This window comes from Neovison vison, chromosome 11, assembly GCF_020171115.1.
Source record: "Neovison vison isolate M4711 chromosome 11, ASM_NN_V1, whole genome shotgun sequence".
NCBI classification, from domain to species: domain Eukaryota; kingdom Metazoa; phylum Chordata; class Mammalia; order Carnivora; family Mustelidae; genus Neogale; species Neogale vison.
Window position 1 is genome coordinate 101065589 of NC_058101.1, and position 22103 is coordinate 101087691.

Here is a 22103-nt window from a genome sequence, read left to right on the forward strand (position 1 = left end):
CCTATCCCAACACAGAGGCCCAGCAGTTCTGGGGTTTCTGGAGGAACTGAATCTGCTGCCCGGCCCTTGAGCACCACGCAACGGGAAGCTGGAGTGGGAGGGTGGGGTGTGGCAGAAGGTGCTCCAGAGTTCTTGAGATCAGATCCCTGATCCTGGAACAAACACGAGCCCGGGGGGTTTCTTGAGGAACACTGCCTACCCCTACCCCAGGAGCCTCCTCCAGGAGCGCTTTTCTCTCTCATGGCCTCTCCCTTGCTCATCTGCCCTTTCCCCACCTCAGTTCAGCCACACCTTTCTTTTCTTTGTCCTTGTTTTTTATTTTATTTATTTATTTATTTATTTTAAAGATTTTATTTATTTTACTTGACAGGCAGAGATCACAAGTAGGCAGAGAGGCAGGCAGAGAGAGAGAGAGGAGGAAGCAGGCTCCCCGCTGAGCAGAGAGCCTGATACAGGGCTCGATCCCAGGACCCTGGGATCATGACCTGAGCCGAAGGCAGAGGCTTTAACCCACTGAGCCACCCAGGCGCCATCTTTGTCCTTGTTTTTTGAAACTAGGACAGGGAAATTAAAATCACTTAGGGCAGCTGAATGAGAAGGAATGCTTAGCACCATGGAGCTGAGGCTAGCGGGAGTGGGAGGCGGGAGCTGAGCCAGGCGGCATGTGCGTGCCTGCGGCGTGGGTCAGGTCTGCCCTCCCGCGGCTGCACCTCCGTGCCATCCTCTCTGGCTAGCTGGTCCCCCAGTCCAGCTGGTTCTCCTGGAAGTTTGGTGCTAGGGGAGATCCTAGCACCAGAGAAGTGGGGAAAAGACTTGAAAACCATCTGCTAGGGCACCTAAAGTGAGTCGTGTGCAAACATATGCAAAGCAATGTGCACATGTAAGCTGCTTAAATTCCTGAATGGATGCCTTGCATACATAAGCTATTTTGCTGTATATGATACATAATTATGTCTGTTATCAGAAGGGAAATGGAAAGTTGGCAGGGTATCAGGCATTTCATTCTCCAGGTTAGATACTACAATCTCAGGTGCTAGATGGCAAAATAAATCTAGATAGCACTCCTTGCTTTCCAGCAGAAACACCATAGCCGTAAGGAGCGCACGTGTGACTGGACAGTGTTGTCAGCGTCCTTCCGCTAGACTAGGTAGTGTGAGGAGGGGCGATGGGATGGAGGCAGACTGACCTGAGGTCTTAGGAAGAAGGTCTCAGACTCTCTATATGACAGATCTGCATTATCCTTGTAAGGTGAAGATGCATCTGCGTGGAAAAGACATCTGGAAATGATCACATTTTGCATAAATAAATGGTACTTGGTTTCAAATACCAGAATATAGTACAGACTGAAAAAGCACTAAGTCAGGTGTTGAGGTTCATCAGTGAAAGTTCTTTCTAATTTATACTGGAAAAGAGGAAGGGTGGGGGACAGATCGTGATACTTTGGATATTTAATTGCCTTTGATGTGTTTCATGCGATCTGGGAGAACAGAATAGAGACCAAAGTTTGAGTTTCACTCTCGCCGCCAGACTCCCAAGTGGACTTCTGCAGCGCTTGCTCTTCTGCCATCTAAAAATAAATCAGAGTTTCAGTGCTTAATATTTTCATCCTTTAATGTTTGAAACGTGAAATATATAATATCATTGCTCTTTTGCCTACTTTGATTTGTTTTCCTTCTTCTTTTTGTTTTAGTGGCATGCCCTCTCCCGTGAAGAGCAGGCTAAATATTATGAATTAGCACGGAAGGAACGACAGCTACATATGCAGCTCTATCCAGGCTGGTCTGCAAGAGACAATTATGTAAGCTCCTTCTGCATACCAACAGCTCTCTACCTTCACTCATTCTTGCTTTCTTGCTTTTTTTTTTTTTTTTAAGATTTTATTAATTTGACAGTGAGTGAGAGAGAGAGAGAGAGAGATCTGCACAAGCAGGGGGAGCAGCAGGCAGAGGGAGTGGGAGAAGCAGGCTCCCTGCTGAGCAGGGAGCTTGAAGCAGGGAGCTTGATGCAGGGCTCAATCCCAGGACTCTGGGATCATGATCTGGGCCAAAAGTAGACACTTAATGGACTGAGCCACCCAGGCGCCTCTCTTTCTGTTACTTTTGTGATGAAAATGTGTTTTAGAGTACATTATCTCCCCCCCTTCTACCTCATTCACTGGGGACACATTTCAGGAACCCCAGTAGATTCCTGAAACCACCAATAGTACTGAACCCTCTATGTACTATGTGTTTTCCTGTTCATATATACCTATGATAAAGTTTATAAAGGAGACATAGTAAGCAATTGACAATAATATAGAACAAAAACAGAACAATATACTGTACTAAAAGTTATGCCAATGTAGTCTGTCTCCCTCAAAATATCTTACTGTACTGTCCTCACCTCTCTCTTTGTGATGATGTGAAATGATAACATGAGACATGAAGTAAGATGACTGATGTAGGCATTGTGAAGTTGTGTTAGCCTTCTCTTGGCCTGCTGACACCATGTTCGAAGGAGGATTGTCTGCTTCCAGACCTTGGTTGACCAGGGGTAACTGAAACTGTGGAAAGCTTTGAGCTGTCATAGCTTTTTACCCTTTGGTTATATAATACACTTTTAAGGCAAAACTTAATCCAAAAAATCCACTAAAATGTTGGTGAAAAATAATTTTTTAAAAAAGCCTGTAATCTCAGGGTGCCTGGATGGCGCAGTCAGTTAAGCAGCCAACTGTTGATTTTATGGTCTCAGGATCATGGGATCAAGCCCTGCCTTGGGCCCTGCACTGAGCAGAGACTCTGCTTGAGATTCTCCCTCTCCTCCCTCTGCCCTATTACCCTGCTCATGCTCTCTCTCTCTGTAAAAGAAATGCCTTTTTTTTTTTTTTTAAAGATTTTATTTATTTATCTAAGAGAGATCGCAAGTAGGCAGAGAGGCAGGTAGAGAGGAGAAAGCAGGCTCCTTTTTCTGGGGCACCTGGGTGGCTCAGTGGGTTAAGCCTCTGCCTTCAGCTCAGGTTATGATCTCAGGGTCTTTGGGATCGAGCCCCACATTGGGCTCTCTGCTCAGCATCTTCCCCCTCTCTCTCTGCCTCCCTCTCTGCCTACTTGTGATCTCTTTCTGTCAAATAAGTAAATAAAATTAAAAAGAAAAAAAAAAAGCATTTTTCTGTTTAGCATAGTGTTTCTATGTATCGATTTTAATGGCTATATTATTTTCAATGATTGTCACAATTAACCATTTTTCCTGTTTATTAGACATTTAAATTACTATTTTTTTTTTACAATTGGAAATCTACAATGAAGCTATCTATACATAACAGTTTTTTTTTTTTTTCTGTGTTTATGGCTATTATTTCTGTAGGATAGATTCACAGTAGTGGAATTGTTGAGTTAAAGGATATGAACTTTATAAAGACTCTTTGATACGTACTGTCAAATTTCTTTCCAGAAGGATCTAATTCTTTTTCTTTTTAATATGTTATGTTAGTCACCAGATATTATCTAATTCTTAAGAGAGTATGTATTCAAGTGACTATTTTGTCACAGACTAATTAAAGCTGGACTTAAAAAATTTTTTGTTTCATATTACTGTACCTTGATGTCTAGTATATGTTTTATTCAGATGGAGTAAGTATTATATTTTTTAAGTTGTACTAATTGGCCAGAAATACCCCATTTATTAGGCCCGTTATTTTATTAATTTAGAATTTGTAGATTTTACTAATGTGGTCTTGATACAGCAAAGACTATTACTGAGAAAGTATGTTATAAATTATATATTTCAGTTTTATATTTTATTAAAGGGAATAATTTTGAATATTTAAGTTCCTAATTTAAAATTTTTGAAGATCATTTTCAGTGTTCCATGTGCACCTGGCATTAGAAAAGCCAGTTAGGACAGCCTTAATATTACGTAGAATTGTCCCTTTTCAAAAGGGTGAGGCTGAAACCATTAATATATAATTTAATGTGTGACCACTGCTGTAGATGGTCCTGTAGGGCCCCATGTCTGAGGTCAGACATCCCATATAACGGGACACCAGGACTTTTGGCACACATTTGTTTCCTGTAATGTGCTCTGACAAACGTCACCGCTGGTCGGGATCTGAAGCTTAAGCTTTGGCTACAGCTTTGCCACAGGAAGGAAGAGTCGTGGGCTTGCTACTGAGAAACAGCAGCTCCTCGACTCTCCTGAGCTCTTGTTGGGTTGTTTTAATAAGTACCATATGCCTGTTGTCAAGAACTGTCTTAAATGTTTTCTGTGATATTTTCTAATCCTTACAGTAATTTAGGGTCATGAATAGTGTTATTGCATTTTAATGCAATATGGGGGAAATGAAGGGGTCAGACAGGTTGAGTCATTAGTCCAAGGCCATGTAGTGGCTAAATTGACTCTGAAAATCTATGCAGTATTCCTTCTCCCCAGGAGACTAGCACAGTCTTTCCAGCACCTTCTTAAGGCAACTGCTCTAATTCAAGAGTTTTCTCCCCTGAGCTGTGCTTCTGTTCTCTGGGCAACAATTAGCATCTTTCTGGACAGATTTGACCCTGGAAGAACTATGCTGTGCTGTGGATTTGTATAGATTTAGCATTGCTTGCTGCACATCTTTGAGGGAAGTTTCCGTTCTGAATCTTAAGTAAAGGATAAAATTTTAAAAAGAGATAAACACATATTCTGTCCCTCCTTTTCTCCATGTGGGGAGATGAGAAGAAAGTAGTTTTGAAAAAGCCAGTATAATGTGAATTTACCTTTAAAGATGTTCTTCTGCAGAATTTTTAAAAGGAACTTGTTTGGCATAACTTGATTGTGGGATTCCCCTGGAATGAATGGAAAACCCGGCTTTGTTACATACTATTTTTATAACAATAAATATAAGCCTATTAATTACCAAGGCAAACAGAAGTCGATCAAGAGATAGTGCTTTAGATAAAGAGATTACTTTTTTAAAGATTTTATTTATTTATGTATTTGACAGAGATCACAAGTAGGCAGAGAGGCAGGTGGAGGGGGGTAGGGGGGGAAGCAGGCTCCCCGCTGAGCAGGGAGCCCGATGTGGGGCTTGATCCCAGAACCCTGGGATCATGACCCAAGCTGAAGGCAGAGGCTTTAACCCACTGAGCCACCCAGGTGCTCCTAAAGAGATGATTCTTAAAATAGCAGCATAGGAATGGAGTCTAAACAAGATGCATGCCTTGTATCTTAGCAGTTAGTGTCCTTATCCTCATATTAAATATTATATCAATTTTTAATATTAAAATGCTCTATTCTGTGGCAACATAGATTTCATAACTTCAGTACTTATCATTTTTATTTTTTGTAACTTTTATAACCAAAGTTTTCATAAATCAACAGTACACATATTTTCTTAGGTGAGATCAACCAGATATTTGTATTGTTAGAATTTTTTTTTTTTTAAGATTTTTATTTATTTATTTGAGAGAGAGATAGTGAGAGAGAGCATGAGTGAGGAGAAGGTCAAAGGGAGAAGCAGACTCCCCATGGAGCTGGGAGCCCAATGTGGGACTCGATCCCGGGACTCCGTGATCATGACCTGGGCCGAAGGCAGGCGTCCAACCAACTGAGCCACCCAGGCGTCCCTGTTAGAGTTTTTTAAATTTAATGCTTAATATCCCCAGTATTATATATCATTTTAATGAAGAATATTTTTATATTAACCACATGCAAATGAGTGTTTTGTAGAAACTGACATCAGAACATCCAGACTACTTAGATCTTTTTTGTCTGCATAAAATGTTGGTTCTCTTGAAATGGTGGTTCATACCGAGACTCTAATACAGGTCATTTCACAAAGGCACTAGTGGTCCGACACCTCAGGCCATGGTCGGGTATACTGGGCCTGCACAAAGCAGCAGAGATGTGCTAAGACGCTCAGATGGTGCTCTTTGGAGCCAAGAGCCCTGTGGGGAGGGCCTGAGGGCCCCGGCCTGCTGCAGCCTCAGGAAGTAGCTGGGTTCTGGCAGTGAGGGCCACCTGAGGGAGAGGTGGGGGCAGACCAGATCAGGGTACATTGGAGGTGAGCAGGGCTGAGACAATTCCTGGAAGAGCTGGCACTTGACATGAGTGTTGAAGGGTAAATGGGAGCCCGGAGGAGAGAGTGAGAAGTTCCTGACACATGAAACAACCTCATAGTATCTTCTGAAAACCACAGTTCTGCCATTTGCAAGGAAAATAGGGGAAGCCCTTGAGAAGCATGTTCTCCTTCTGTCTGCTCCCCTCCTCCCAGAGTGAGTGCTTTTAATAACAGCGTTAAAGTCAACTCCATTATTTTTGATAGGCCATTTCCCAGAGGCATGAATATCTGCTGTTTCCGAGGATAGTTTGAGTCAAGCTCCCCAAGCTTTAAAGCTTCAGTGGTCAGGCCACAGGACATGTAGAGAAACTATCCTGAGGTGCATAAAAACACAGACTTTTATACATTCACACAGGATATGCAGGGTAATCTTACAGTTTTATGTTGTTAATGTGATTATCACAGCAGACAGAAGGTAGAATTATTGGATGTGATGTGTGTTCTGTATAGTTCAGTGAAAATACCGTCCTAATCCCGGGTGGCCATTTACTGTACACAGAAACTGAATATGTACTTTGTCTATTCCCAATTATAATTACTTTTTAGGGGAAATTATGAAGAAAAACAGAAAATTAGAATACCATAAATGGGACTTAAAGTTGTAAATCTGTGAGGGTGATTTCAAGATGTATTTAAGATTGCAGGAGTATTCGTGTTATTGTGTCTATTTTAGGATACAAGGTCCAAATTCGCGAGAAGTATCTTTGAAGTCACCGTTCATTTCCTCAGGTTCAGTCTTACCTTTGTGCCGCTATCCTTGATGATGTCATGCCTGTGCCATGGGGGCGAAGGGTCTTCCCCTAATATCGTGAATTTTTAATGACATGGTGGAATTGAGAGGAAGGGAGCTTTATCATGAACACTACCAGAAGTGGGTTCTGAGTGTGGTAGTTGATAACAGAACACCTCCGTAAGTGGGCTTGGCTTGAGTGGGCATCTGTGGTCACAGGCCTAGGACATCACTATCGTAGTGTGTACGTGGGAGCCCACTTCCATTGTCAGTTTTGATAGTAAAATACGAAGCAGGGGAGTCAAAGGTCACAAAGAGGTAAGAATTTCTCTCTCTTGCTGTTTCTAGGTGTAGATGGTCAATTAGAGAGTGAGAATGAGGCACTTCTGTCTCTTTGTTGCCTGTCTGCCTTTTGTACCGTTGTGTCCCTTCATGCCTGTGATCGCAGCCCAGTCTCTAACGTGACCGTGTGTCCATCTCCTTCCAGGGTAAGAAAAAGAAGAGGAAGAGAGAGAAGCTCCAGGAATCGACGTCAGGTAGGCATACCATGTGACCTCCCAGCCCACTCTCCTGCGTGCGACAAACACCTTCTAAAGCAGTCTGTATATTCTGCACCTGTAACCCGTGGTTTTTCTAAACTCTGCTTTCCTTCCTGACAGTCTTTAAAAATGTCTAAAAGACCTTTCTTTTAAATGTGACTGTGTGAAGGTACATCTGAGCGCTCCTTCCCCAAACCCCGTCCCCAGAATTTTGGTTGTTGACTGCGGTAGCCTGTGTCTCGTTGTTGCTGTCGTTGTCTCTGTCCTGACACTTCTGCTGAGCTTCTGTCTCCACAGCCCCTCACAGTGACAGCATCTGTTCTGATTTTGTAGTACACTACTTTATGTGTCTCTGAGAATCTTTTCTGTGGTTTGGGTTTTCTGAAATTACAAAACATGACAACAGTTTTCTGGACGTTAATTCAAGGCATCAACCAGTGAGGTCCTGTTTATTACTTTTTCTTTCGTTAAAAGGAAGGCCACTACATGTACTGCACAAATAAAAACGGCTGGTATAAGAACCATAAAAAGTAAAGCAAATGAGTCCACGTGATGTTGTAGCTACTACGTATTTGGAATGTACAAAAACCTCTTCAATAAAAATTTGTTAAAGACACAATTTTCTGCAGGTACAGGTCCAAGAATGACAGCTGCCTACATCTGAAACATGGTAAGAATGATTCTCTGGTCCTCCTGCTGACGTTAGTTATAAACAAAGGCAACTTGCTTGTGAACCTCCTTGCTCGCGCTGATGCATTCAACACTGCTCCTTTAAAGAGGAAACTCCACCAAAATCCAATTAGTGCTTTTAAAAAATCGGATGGTTTTTATACCGGCTATGTTTTTGTAATATAGTATGTGTTTCTCTCTTCTTTTCTTCCTTCCCCTCTTCCCCTTTAATCTTTCTTCTTTCCCTTTCCCCTAACTCTTCTCAGCTGTTCCTTACTGACCAATGGCAAATCTGCCTGCAGAAGGAAAAAAAACGATAAAACCACCAAGGCCTCTTGCTTACTCTGCAAGCCCAGGGCTGTGTATGAGGCACCCAGACCCATTCCAGCCCAGGACTCAGAAGGGCTTGCTCTAGAGACTTCTTTTCAGTGGTGATGATATGTAGATACTTAAAAGTAATCTACTTCTAGTGAGAAAGAGGGGCTTTATGTACTTTTTCTATTATTTAAAAATATGGCATGGAGACTTGATTAACTGTATTCTGCAATCAGGCTCTTTTCTTTACTGGTGAGCATTGCTGGATCCCAGTCAAGTATTCATAGGTGATGTTTAGTTGTTTTTGTTTTACTGTAGTGACTATATTTTTAACCAACTGGCCACCAGCCCTGGTGGGAACCTGGCTTTGTAAGTTGACTTAGTTGTGCTGAGCTTTGAATTCACATACATTGACATATCTTCCAGTGACAACCTGTTCCCTAAGGAGCTACCTTCAGTTCTGCTCCCTCTCCAGCTGCCCACATCCAGGTTCCGTCAGGTCTGTCCTCGTGGCCTGTGTTGGTTGAGTCCTTCCTCTCATCATGGCCCCAGCCCCCACTTTACTGTCTGTCTGGATTACTGGAATAGCCTTTGGATAATTTTCCCACCTCTAGCTTCTTTTCTGCCAATCGAGCCTCCATGTTGCTCCAAGAGGGATTTGCTAAAACACAAATAGATTGTGCCACCTCCCAACTTGAGAACGGTCAGTGCTTTTTATTGTCTGGAAGATAAAATGCAAACCAGCTAGTGTGGTTCTTTCTACCTGTACCCTCTCTTGGCCTCTCCCTTTGGTCTCTCTTCCTCGCCTCCATCCTAGCCATCAAGAGTCCTGGGCTCAGTCCAAACAAGATTATTAGCAGTTCCCCTCACATACCGCCGCTGCCGCACATGCTGTCCCTTGATTGCAAAGCTCCCTTCCTCTGCCGAGGAAGGAAGGGTGGGTATGCAGTGTTTATGAGAAGAGACCAGTAACCTTCAGATCATTGGGTTCTTGGCTAGAACCACATGACCCCCACTTAATATTTTAGAACTCCATTTTGGTGCTGAAATTTCAATGGACTTTCCCAGAGAAGCTTGTAGACATTTTGGTACCAGATAGATAGGAATTTCCAATCAGCTGTTTGCCTGGGTTGTCTCCTTGAGCTATTTATTCACTGTCCACTTTTCTCAACTGTGAAATGGGAGTAATACCCACCGCCAATGGTTGTTCATGTATCTTATATGACTGCCTGCCTTCCCTCCATTGCTCACTGAGACCTAACCCAGTTGCCCTCTCCTCTGTGAAACGTTCCTGATCTTGAATCAGATTCCCCAGGTTCTTCAAAATGCCATCATTATAGTTTTATGATATCAAAACTATTCTAAGCTGAGGGGTAGCCTTTTCTCTGAAAAGAGGATCTTCCCTTCATACAGATGACCAAGTAAGATACCTGAAAACTGGTATCACAGACGATGTCCATGTTTAAAAAAAGAGAATGCAAAAATCAAATGCAAAAAGCATGTGTACATGCTTGCTACTAGAATTACCTCTACTATGACACAGGGCCTGCAACTGTCCCCTCTGGGTCCCTAATGACCCAGCTGGGAAGCCAGATCAGAAGAGGTCCTCCATTAATAGCCACTAAATGGAATTAAAGAATGTTGTCCTTTTAATTACTGAACACTTAGGTATGGGCAGCAGCCGTTCCATGCTCTGCTTCTCAGTGGACAACCCTCCCAAGTACAGTGTCCTGAGGAGGACACTTTACAGTGTCACCTGTAAAGTGACCTGGAGGTCACTCCAAAATCTTTAACATAATTTCTGTTAAAAATCATGCAGAAACAGGTTTCTATACTTCAGAGTTTGGTATTTGGTTTTGTGTCCTTAATCAACATTATGTAGTATTTTAGACAAGATTAGGCAAAGTGTATTTTGTCCTAATGTATCTCAGACCTCTTTTAATGTCAGAGCTGTCACTGTGCTTTCTTGTCACTTATTTTTTTCTAGAAGTGAAGGTGCTCCTTCTACCCTATCCCAGAAAGACAAAGTGCCTCCCCTGTGTACCCCACCTCTGCCCCAGTCTCAGCAGCTGCTTTGGCTTGCTGGTGTCCTTCACGTTATCAGAGTCTGTAGTGTTGCTCTTGTTGCTGTTGCTGGGCTGATCCTGCAGCTTTGGAAGTCACTGGCCTCCTTTCAGAGAGCAGCACTGCCAGCCAGTTGATAAGAACTGCAGGGAGGAGCTCCTGATTTGCATTCATAAAAATTTTAGTAAATTAAGAATGATACTGTTCCTGCCATCGCCCCTCCCCTTTGTTCTGGGAATTCAGAAACTTCTGTACGTAAGGTAGTTGACTTGTTTCCTCAGTGGTCAGCACTTAGCGAGCTGGTTAGCGAGTGGTTAGGGAGCACCTCTAACAGATGCCAGACAGCGTCGTAAGACCTGGAAGATAGTGCTGAGCGGGGCTCTCGCAGTGCTTACGTGGCTGAGGGCAGTTATTGCATTAACAGGACAGTATGAGCGCGGTCATAAAAATAAAACAGGGACTGACTTGGGGGTCTGCTTTAGGTGGGGTGGTCAGGAAAGGCTCTCCTGAGAAGGTGATAGCTGGTTATCCCTGAAAAATGGAGGGTATTGTGTGTGTGATTCTGGAATAGAGCAGTGGCAGAGAAATGAAAGACGTGGGGAGCCAGCCGAACATTGCTCTGTGGAAAGGGCTTAGACTGGGAACAAGGCCACCCAGGCTCTGGAATGCCCCTCCTACCCTCCCCAACCACGTGATGCCTGGGGGTAATAAGTCCTTTAAAGCCTGGAGACCTGGGTTCCTCCCTGGGTCCTGAGGCCTCTGAGCTCCCAGCCATCCGGGGCCTCCCAGCTGCCAGGTCTGTTTAGCTCTGCCATGGTCTGCACTGCCTCCCAGTGTTGTCGAAGTGACTTGGGTCTCTTATATTTACTGATTTGTAGTCCTTGTTCTCTGAGTGGTTCTATCCAAGCAGCAGTCTGATCTGGAAAATGACATGTAGACAGTGTGGCTGTTTTTCAGTTCTGTGTAGGTCACTTCCTGCCTCCCCGCCTCTCCCCCGCGGGCGCCTCAGAAGCACTCCCTCTAGTTTGGGGGTTGGATTCCCCACTAACGCGAGCCTCTGGTGCCTCGTTTGCCAGACTACAGCCACACAAGTGCTGGCTTCCCAGTCGGAACAAGCAAAGCCCAGATCAGATGTTCGATTAGAGCTAATCCTGCCAACAGTGGGGAGTTAAATCTCCCAAGACTGGTTTTGGGTCTGGAGGGAAGTTGCTGAGCATTAGCTAAGTCTCCTTCTCCGTGAGGCAGAGCTGCTGGAACCTCATGCCCAGGAGGGGAACATCCTGTGACTTCGACATGCAGAGATTTTGTGAGAGGGTTTCTTTCTCTAGCTACACAATGAAACTTAACATTATCTTGCTGTCCTGTTGCATTAGCTCTTTGAGCTCAGGTGGCCACGCGTGTCTCACCAAGGCTAGAGAATTCCCATTCTTCTGAACTAGTGCAGGACTAGTTACAGTAAGGAAAACACCCCCCACTTAATAAGGAAAGGCTCTCCTCAGTGAACAGAAACACACTCCCCAAAACTTGCATTTCTCTTCTTAAAAGACACATGTTTCATCTGATGCTTTCATTTTCTGGTGGGAAATATCACTGCAGGTGCCCCATTGCAGGCCGACGTAGAAACTAGCCCGTGAGCAGTTCCTCATACACCCAGCATGTCCCTGTATTTCCATGTGTTTCTACTTCCAGGCTTTATAAACACACCCACTCTGGTGAAATCCAGTTGAAACAAATGAGTATCAACCTAGTCTCTGTGCTCTTCAACAACTTTTAGGATAATTGGAAATGGGCTCCATGAATGACATTCTTCCAGGTTAGAGGTTAGACATTCCCAAGCTGTGTAGTTTTTCAAGAAAGCCAGATTCATCCTTAGCTTTTAGGAGTAACTTGTCACTTGTCAGAATGCTGGAAGCCCAGGGCCCTGGGGAAGGAGTCTGCACACATTCTCTGTGTGCACCTGGAAGGCCACTATTGTAAATGCTATCACTTCTTCGTTCTTCAGACATCGCGCGGACCACTGGCAAGGCAGGGACTGCACTAGGCAGTGGGGATACTTGCTAAATGGACTCTTTCCATGGACTCTTCCTGGAGGAGCTTTCAATTTAAGAAGGTGAAGACCTAAAAATAAGTAATTATAAAAACATTTCATGCTACAAAGGAGAGGGATGCCTTATGCTAAAATAGAATAAAAAGTATCTAAATCAGAGTGAGTCAAGGAAGGCTTCCTGGAGTAAGTAACCATTGAGCTGTCTGGTCATGAGGGGAATTCTCGGGTTTGACAGAACAGTGATCGCGTTGCTGGGAGTTTCCAGTGTTTCCATACAAGTTTATTTGGAGACTGTAACATCTCAAGCGTTTGTCAGAAGTCCAAGATCCTCATCAAATACTGAACTTCCCTTTCTTCCTGACTTAATCAAGATCCTACGGAGTTAAAGAAGCAAAGAATTTGCATTTTTGAAAAGGCTGGAGAGAACTATCACTCCCAAGTTTACCAACTTAAAAACCTAAATGGCTTATTAACATTTACTTTAACAAAACAAATACAAACATCCCATCTTAAAATCACATAGACTGAAAAGATATTTTTTATGATACCTCAGCATACTTGATTATATAACATCAGTGAGCTAGCTGAAGAGAAAGAACCAGCTATCTAGAATAGAAACACACAGAGATACACACAGGCACCCATATGTAAACATACTTGCAAAAACATAGCTTTTTGACTTTGGTGTAATCTCTACCTTGCATAATTGACAAACTGAGAAAACTCTGTTTCTTACTTCCGCCTTATATCCCTGGGGCCAAGAGGTGTGTGGAAGAGGTAATTTCTAGTGCTGTAGACAGTATAGCAGTGGACTGTGTAGTGCTTGGATTTACGTCTTCTAAAAACTCTAACTTTCCATTGGCGGGTGATGTTGGGGAGCCTGGTGAGCTGTTAATGGAGGCCTGGGGACCTGGGGCCGCAGGGGCTTACATAGCCTCCCTACAGAGCTCAGCGTGGGGCTGGAGGCCCCTTCAGGACTGGCCATGGGGCTGAGGCCTGAAGAAGGTCTTCCAGAGCCTATGCCTTCCTGGAGTCGGGGAGCGGTCTGTGTTTAGTGGTCTTGTTGAGAAAAAGTTTTTGGTGCTTGTCCTGGTGAGTTTGCCCCTTCTGCCTCATCTTTGCTCTGAGTTCTGTGCCCCGAGAGCAGATATAGTCATTAGGAATCAGTAAGCCTCCGGGAATTTTTCTGGTTGACCCGTCAGTTAGAAAGCAAAGCCAAGCTCTTACAAAATAAGAAGGTCAGAAACAGAGGAATCTTAGCCTCGTCCAGTCTCAAAGTAAAAATCAAGGCTTTGAAAATGGGAAAGTGAAAAAAATGACACCCTGCCTTCCATTTTTCATCTTTTTATCACGTGCTTGGCACTAAGTCTGTTAAGCACTTAGAATTATCACTGAACAAGCAGGAGACGTGCTGGGGCTCTGAGGAAGTTAGCCAAAGGCCAGGAGTCGAAGGGCCATCAGATGGAGAGGACCCCTGAGGACAGAGCAGCAGCAGCAGGCATGGCTGTGCTGCCTCCATCGGGCGCCAGGGGATACCCTGCTCACGTGGGCCCAGTGCTCCCCTGCAGCAGGCCCGCCCTGGCGAGGGGCAACAGGCGAGAGCAGAGAGGATCCTCCTGCCTGGGATCTTGCCAAGTGGCTGCTGGTATGACATTTGATGTGGCATCTGTCATGTCATGGTTGGCAGGCTGCTCTCCTAGAAGATGGAGATCTTGGCAGTCTGGAGAGGCTCCCGAATGACGCCTTCTCTGTCTGAGGCAGCGGCCTTCTTGTGACTTCCTTCCTTGTATGTTTGTCCACAAATTCCTGCTAAACTTGTCACAAGTTCGTAGAAACCTTGTAGAGGAGTCACAAGGCAATGACACTTGATTACGATGTCTCTTACTAGGAATTCTGTAATAATAACATTCAGGAGGGAAAATCCAGACGTTTGGCAGGAAGGGCAGGCTTGAGCACACTGTCCTGAAGGGAGAGGTGGCCGCATCACGACACTGTATGGCTGGACTCTGCTGTGTGGAATGTAGGTTTTCCAATTCTGACTATTCTCTAGGACACTTTATACTGACTCAGATGATGGAAGCCTTTGATGGCAAGAAGAGACAGTCCATGTTGGAGTAAGGAGAATGGGGAAGTCCACTGCAAGGATGCAGGAGCATCTTGTGGGAGCCAAGACAGCAGTGCACGTGGCCCAGGGAGAGGACTAGAAGAGGGCCTGTTCTTACATCTGTCCCCCAGAATTGCTTCCTCCTCCCTTCTGTAGATTGACTTCCTCAGTTCTTTGATCCACATGTCCAGAACTCCCAAGCTTTCACATTGTTAGCATCCGTGTCCCAAAGAGATTATTCCAATTCCAGGGAAGGGACTCCACTAAGCCCAGCGTGGGTCACACTTCGGCCTTAACCTTAACATCATCTGCTGTAGCCACAGGGGAGGGTCACGTTGGGGCACATCACTCTCATCACGGCTGTACTGGAGTTGGGACAGTCCAGAGGGGAGTTAGGCAGCAACCCCACATGTGTCTCCTACCGCTCACTGGGAAGCAGCTGGCTGGGGTCTGCCAGAGCAGCAGACAGGGTGATCGTCTCTTGCCAACCCTGCCCAAGTGAAGGCACAGGTGAGAGCTTTTCAAAATCTCTCCGGTGCTGCAGCATCCTTTCTGTCTCCTTTCCCCTCTTTCATGGTCAGGAGAGCTAGAATTGTGTTGAAGTTGCCTGGGGAAACAAACAGGGAATGGGACCCTTGGCTACCAAGGTTGGTCACTTGCCATTAGCAAATAATAGGAGAGGAAGAGGCTCCTTTAAACCCTCTTGAGACCTGGAATATTTAGTATTGTTCATGAAAGAGCGTGCAATTGAATTAAGATCAATGCACTTAAGAATAGTTTATAGAACAAGAAAATTATTCTGGACAAATTTGGTTTAAAAAGAATGGTTTTCTCAATGAGCCATCTGGAACTGTTGAAGAAATGAGCCTTCTGGGTAATGGTTTCCCAGAGAACTCTGGGTTTACTACTTTAAGTATGAAAACATGTAATTTGTTTAACTCTTGAGTGCAACCTCGATCTCTTTCAACAGAGTACATGAAAATTAAGTATTTCTTAATACTTTCTGCTGTTATTTTACAGAGCACGTAGTGTATGCTAACAAGGAGTGGGTGCTGTTTGCCACTATGCTAAGTGATCGCAAGTAAGGTGGGATTTTAAGAAATCTGCTCTTCATAATTTACATGTCTTAGTCATCGGGGACTCTGTGGTCCCCTAAAGTAATAGGTTCCTCTGGTCTGTCGTGTAGATTCAGGAACAAGGAAAAGAAGCTTATTTGAATGATTTGTGAGTTAAAAGTAGATGGGCTCTGAGTTGGGATATGGAGGACCCTCTTGCAAAGAAAGGTAAAGTGTGCTGGGTTTGTATCTGAATTTTGTGATAGCACCGTGACAGCTTGAGGCTTTTTTTTTTTTTTTTTTTGCTTGCTTGCTTTCCTCAACTGTCTTCTTTAGGACTGAAGCTGCCAGCTAACTGAGATTGTATGAGTGAGAGGGACCCTGCTTTACAACATCCATGAGCTTGGTTCTTTTTGGCAGAAAGAGTGGAAAAAAATGAGCATTTCAGTGGGACAATACTGCTCACCTTTTCACTTAAGTTTTAATTCATACTAACCTGACACGTTCTAAAATTTTAGGTCTGTTCTTTGAGAATATAACAAATTTTTGCTGCCCTTTTGGGATTACTTTTCTCAATTATTGTGTTGCTGGAGATATTTTATATTTCCTAAGAGACATTTTACAGAACTCTTCTACCGGTCTTAATTCTCCACCCGAAGTTCTATAAATAGTATGAATCTTGCATATTACCTCAAACATGTTGAGGTTGGGAGCTTCAGGAATAGAACGGACATTTCTGGACCACATTCTGTGTCCCGGGTGCTCTGAGAGATGCCCCTGCTTGGGGTCCCTCGTGCCGCTCTTGGGCCAGCCCTGGGCAGGGGAGACCTCAAGCCTGCAGGCTGGTGAGCAAACCCCAGGAATAGGAGCAGGGCCCCGTGGCCACCGTGCACCAGGGTCAGGCTCCAGCCTGGGTTGGTCGGTCTCTGCCCCCTAGTCTGCACCTGCTGCAGTAACGAACCTTTATTATGTCCTGCAGATGCCAAACACTTGCCCGCCCACCGTACACACGACCTCCTTCATGAAGGGGGAGCTTACTGTTTCCATTTTGCAGATAAGGAAACTGGTAGGTTCCGGTAACTTACCTGAGATAATGGGGTAGTACGCTGTAGCCAGTGTTCAGACCCAGCCCAGAGCTGTCCTCAGAGCTCTGCCCAGAGCCCACAGCACACTGGTACCTCCCCAGGCCCCCGTGCTGAGACACCTGAGTACCTGCACACACTCACAGGTGTTTAACAGGGAAATCTGGGTCTGAAAAGGAAAAAAAACAAGGATGTGCTGATTCTGTTGCTTCACGTTTAGAAGGTGAAGTTAGCATCTTTGGTGGTGAGATGTACAGAAAAATGTGAATTGGATAAAGAAGTTGGAGGTGGGAGCATAAGGTGGGTCTACCTAGTTACTGTCTTCCTCAAGCACTTCAATTTATAGAACTCAACTGTTCTATATGAAGTTTTGAGGCTCTCTTATTCCACCCTTTATTCGAGAAGTTCTCTGTATTGTTTCCAGAAGCAACAAGGCTCTGGAGGACCTGCCCTGGGAGGCACAGCCCCCTGATGTGATCTGTGTGCCCACAGAGCAGAGTAACAGAAACCGGTCGCAGCAGCTAGAGATCTCCCCCCAGAGAAGTTAGTAATGGTTCTGGGCCTGCCTCAGGGTCTTCTCAACACTGCAAAGTCTGCTTTCGCTGACACTCACTTTGAATAACCCGTGGGGGCGGGGAGAGTGGTAACTGCATGGATCCAGGGCCCCTGCCTCCGTCTGTAGAACATGGACCCAAGCACAGGGCCCAGAGACACATCCTTGTGCTGCTCCCTTCCTCCCACCCCTTCCAACCAGTTCTGGGGATCCACCCGCGTCGGAGCCTGTGGCTAGCAGACTGGCTGGTCTCCCCGGCTGGGACTCCGGCTGACCTCAGCTGCAGAAAGGAGAACCGTGCCAGCCTTCCTCACCATGTATCATCATTTTTCCCTTTTTCCAAAATCCGAGCAGTGTTCACCTACAAGGAGCTGGAGTTGGTTTTTATAGATTACACTTTCCATCTTAGAGGAGAATTTAAATTTCAGAGTTAACGTCTTATGCCCTTTGTTCTCGTTAGCATCCTGCTTTCTAGCAGTCTTGGGCTGGTCAGTGAGCTCAATGCACACCACCTCCACCATGCTGTGGACTGGGAACAGACGGGTGGTTGGAAGGTAGGCAGGAGAGAAAAAGAAATTGAATGATAATTTAGCTCCAAGATATGGTGCAAAAGCCATATATTTAGGGCTCAAGAACAAATGCTGCCACCCAGAGGTTGGGTGACCTTAGGTCAGTTTGTTCAACCTCACACAGCACCCCATTTCCTGATCTGTAAATGGGCAAGAATTCAGGGAGCCATCGTGATGACAGGACACCGTGCATACCAGGTATGTGTCCTGGTGTCTGGTGCATCAGGACTCACTGGACTTTGTTTTCCTTCCTTCTCCCTCACCAGCATGCACACAAGGCCACCCCTAAGTCACAAGGAAAGCCATGAGGCTGTGACCACCATGGGCCCAGGAGGCCTGGGTTCTCTCCAGGGGTCACCTTGGACTGATCATTTAATGATCACGTGCCTCAGTGTCCTCCGCGATGCCAGGGCGGGTCACGCTGGGTCCTGTGGCGGCCTGCTCTAGCCCTCTGTGCCACTCTCCTTCAGAGACACGGCATTGCACAACAGGAGAGTTCATGTCCTGAAATAACAGGTTTCTGTCAGTTTGCCCCTGGGCCAGGCACCAGGACTTAGGCAGTTGGCGTGAGGTGTGAGGCGTGCTGCTCTAAGGCAGTTTTTGCAATTAAAATCTGCCTCTGTTCACCTCTTGCAAAACTTCTCTCTGCTACTCTCCCCTCGAATTTCAGGTAATAACTAAAGTTCTTCCTCTTTACTCGTAACATTTGGGAGGGGGGAGAAGGATCTGTAGTTCCAGCCCATCTTTTTGGGATCCTCGGCATTTCTGAACAAGGAAATGATATCACCTGAGTCATGGGGCTGGGGGCCGGTCTTCCCCTGTGGTTCCTACAGGCCGGCTCTGCTGCCCCCAGCTTGGCCCCGCAAGCTTGAGCTGATCCTCCCCTCCTCCACCTCATCCTTACAAAAGGGCCTGTTTCCTTGGCCTCTGCTGCAGGGGGACAGCCTGGGGCAGGGGGCTGGGCTGTGGACCCCAAGGAGCGGGCTGGTGAAACACTCATCTTCCAGCAGCACCTCACGTTGGAGCTTACAGAGAAGGAATCTCCCGTCTTTCCCTGCTTTTGCATCGAGGCCTGGACATTGCTAAAGCCTTGGAGTTAGTGCTGTTTATCGCCCAGAAATCGAGCTACTCGGGCAGTCTTCCTTAGCTGCCCCTTGACCACTCGGGCTCTCCCCATTTGAGTTCCAGGTTCCATTTGGTTGGTGGCCTCTTTTTGCAAGATTGGAGTTTGGTCCAGGAGACTTCACAGGTTTTAGCTGGCCGGTGGAGGTGGGTGGCAGAGGGGGCTGTCGTGTGCCATCTCCAAACCCTCGAGGACTGGCCCACGAAGGGACTCTGGCGGAGCCCAAGCCTTAACATCTGTACGATGGGCCCTGCTGCGCCGCCTTTGAAGCGGGAGCGTAATTGCCGGCTTTGATGGCACCGACTTCACTGGTGGGTTGGGCTGCGCTGGGGCTCGCCTGGCCCGGCCCAGCCACAGCCCCCCAGTGAAGCCTTAGATGTGGGAAGTCTCCAGTCTCCGGAGCCTCATGCCTGTGGTTTCTTGAAAAGAATCTTGATTTGACCTGTTTTATATCTATAGAGCAACTCTGTAAGGCCCCCGTGTCTCCCCTTCGGAGGTAAGACTTGGTCTGCCCCGATGATCCTGCATCTTAAAGAAGCAACCACATTTGGTCGGTCTTGTTTGACAGCAAAGACAAATTCTTGGCCAATTTATTTTAGTACTAGTTATTAGGAGGATCAGTAAGAGGACACTGAAATAATGAAATAACAGTGGGAAGGTAGGAGGCTGTAGAAAGAAACGGCTTTATTAGGAGATGTTGAGATTGTTCCCAGGGAAGCACTTGGCCACTCTGGACAGCCCAGTTTGTCTTAGTAATCATGCAAGTGTGCTCAGCTCCAGAAAGGGAGAGGGCAAGGCCCTGCTTGTGGGGCGGGCAGGGGAAGACCAGCATGGCATGGGGGGCTGGAAGTGTGCAGTGCTGCCCCAGACAGTGCGGCCTCCTTGAGCAGGGGCTGGGAGGTGGGCACAGTCCTCAGCCTGAGGCTGGGGCCGGGCTGGCTCCCGGCAGAGGGACATCCCATCTCCTTCAGCATGCAGTCCGTACTGATCACCCCATTTGGCCCCAGCAGCTGGCGGCTCAGCTGCCTAGCCCAGGCCTGTAAGGCCGTTTCTCATCTGGAGCAGCAGTGTGAGCCAAACCTTTGAAAATCTGTGCTGCAAAAGCACATGTGAATAGGGGTCTGCGGGCTGCCTTCCCCATGGGTCCAGGCTTTACTCCTTTATCCTTGGAAAGGTAGGGTCCTTCCTGACTCTTTGATTCTCCTGTGTGCAGGCTCTGTACCCTGCTGAAATTTCAGACCCCATAGGGCTATAGTAGGTGCTGGCCTGCTAAACAGGGAAAGGCTAGCCTGACAGGAGAATGGGAACTGGAATGGGCATTGCAGGCCTCTACAGTCGCCAGCATTCTGTGGCTGATTTGCTCCTGTTTTGTGAATTTCAGTAGCAGCCTACATACATAGATCATTTCTTCACGGTTTTCATCCGTCCTCTTGAGGGACAGTGTTGACAGTAGTTGCATTAATGGTAAGAGCAGCTCCCAGGTCGCTGGAGTGCCAATGGCCCTAACACTGCTCAGCCCGCCAGGGGTTCCGTCATTCCATGTCCCCGTGCACACAGGCACACACATGTGGAACCAAAGCAAAGTCTCCGTTAAGTAAGATTTACCCTCTAACGTAGTCCGAGGACTTAGGGCTACCATAGGGCTAGCAATTTTAGCCATCACCCAAGTCAACAAAGTGGACTAACTCTTAAGTCCAGAGATCTTAAGACATGTACTGTATACCACAGAGGCCAAAGGCCTGTGCACATGCACACTAACAGCTTCTCATTTGTTCCTTCTTGAGGTGGAAAACGAAGCTCATTCCCAACGTGCAAGGCCAAGGCAGCGACCCCGGGACCTCTGCTGGAGATGGAAGCTTGTTGAAAACTCAGACTGTCTCCAGGGCTTGTCCAGTCGACCCCAGTGGAGAATTGACACCACCTTCACCCTGAGGTCAATGTTAGAGACGCTGTTCCATAAAGACAATCACTGCCAAACCCCCTTTCATCTTCTGCAAGAGCCAAGTTCCAAAATAAAGTGTAAAGGTTTCCTAAATGAGAAGTACAGAGCCCCCGAGAATGCTAGCGGGCCGAGCAGCTGCCCTCCCTCCTCTCCGCGTGCACTTCCCAGAGCGTCTTGCGTCCATACCTGTAACCTTTTGGCAAGGACAGTAACTTGGCTACATCCGCCTGCCAGGAGCGACTGGAGCCGGCAGCCAGCACATCCATCACCAGTGTCCCGGTGGGGGACTTTGTGGAAGAGTTCCCTCTTTGTTTCCGTCTTCATTTTTTCCCCCCATCCTCCTTTCTCCTAAAGCTTTTATTTAACAGTGCAAAAGGATTGATCTTGTGTTTGCTTTTTTTTTAACTTGAATTTTTAAAAAATTTTTCACTTTTTAGTTTAAACTTTCTTGTTGTATATTTTGCTAGCTATGAGCTTTTGAGTAAAATTCAAAGATCTGGAAAAGTCTGAAATAAAAAATGAAAAGAAGCCGCCCTTTTCTGAGCGGTATCTTGTCAGACAAGTGGATTCTCTGTGAATTACTTGTAACAGTGGCCTCTCTGTCCTTGTAAGGTGTTTGATAGAGCTAAGTACACGGAACAGCCAAACCCACCCTGTCAGTAGCAGTGGGCAGTCCTAGTTCATTTTCTTTTTCTTCTGATCACCTTTGTTTAATGGTAAACCTTAACCGATACTTTCAGCAGGCTGGTTTGCAGTGAATTTTCATTTCTTTCCTTTTTACCCCCTTGTTGTAAAAAGCCCAGCACTTGAATTGTTATTACTTTAAATGTTCTGTATTTGTATCTGTTTTTATTAGCCAATTAGTGGGATTTTATGCCAGTTGTTAAAATGAGCATTGATGTACCCATTTTTTTTTTTTTTTAAATAACAAGGCACAGCCTTTGCCCCAAACTGCCATCTAACGTTTGTCATTCCAGTTTGAGTTAACGTGCTGAGCATTTTTTAAAAGAAGCTTTGTAATAAAACATTTTAAAACAACGTGTCCTTTCCTTAAAGAGTGAAGTTCCTTGACCCTCCAGAGCTGGTGGTGACGAAACGAATCTGCGGGCCAGGCCCAAGCTGACTCTTCCACACCCGAGGGGTGCCGCCGTGCAGCCTTCTCCTGGGGCAGCCCAGCCCCTGCTGTGGGAGGACACCTTCCCCTTTCTCCAGGACACGCAGTCCTCAAAGGTATAGAC

At 45.9% G+C, this 22103-nt stretch overlaps 1 protein-coding gene across 7 annotated transcripts in view; it reads left to right on the top strand.

Moving 5' to 3' along the window:
- LEF1 (lymphoid enhancer binding factor 1) overlaps nt 1-21903 on the top strand; it is a 120283-nt gene extending 98380 nt beyond the window's left edge. For 3 of the 7 annotated variants that reach the window (XM_044224301.1, XM_044224304.1, XM_044224306.1), the window contains 4 exons: nt 1691-1798; nt 7291-7339; nt 7972-8012; nt 20708-20792. In XM_044224301.1, coding sequence (XP_044080236.1) covers nt 1691-1798; nt 7291-7339; nt 7972-8006 — 192 coding nt within the window. In that variant the 3' untranslated portion in view covers nt 8007-8012; nt 20708-20792. Of the gene's footprint in view, nt 1-1690; nt 1799-7290; nt 7340-7971; nt 8013-20707 lie in introns of all 7 variants that reach the window. The other 4 variants (XM_044224300.1, XM_044224303.1, XM_044224305.1 and 1 more) reach the window with 2 other exon arrangements.
- The last annotated feature ends 200 nt before the right edge of the window (nt 21904-22103 follow it).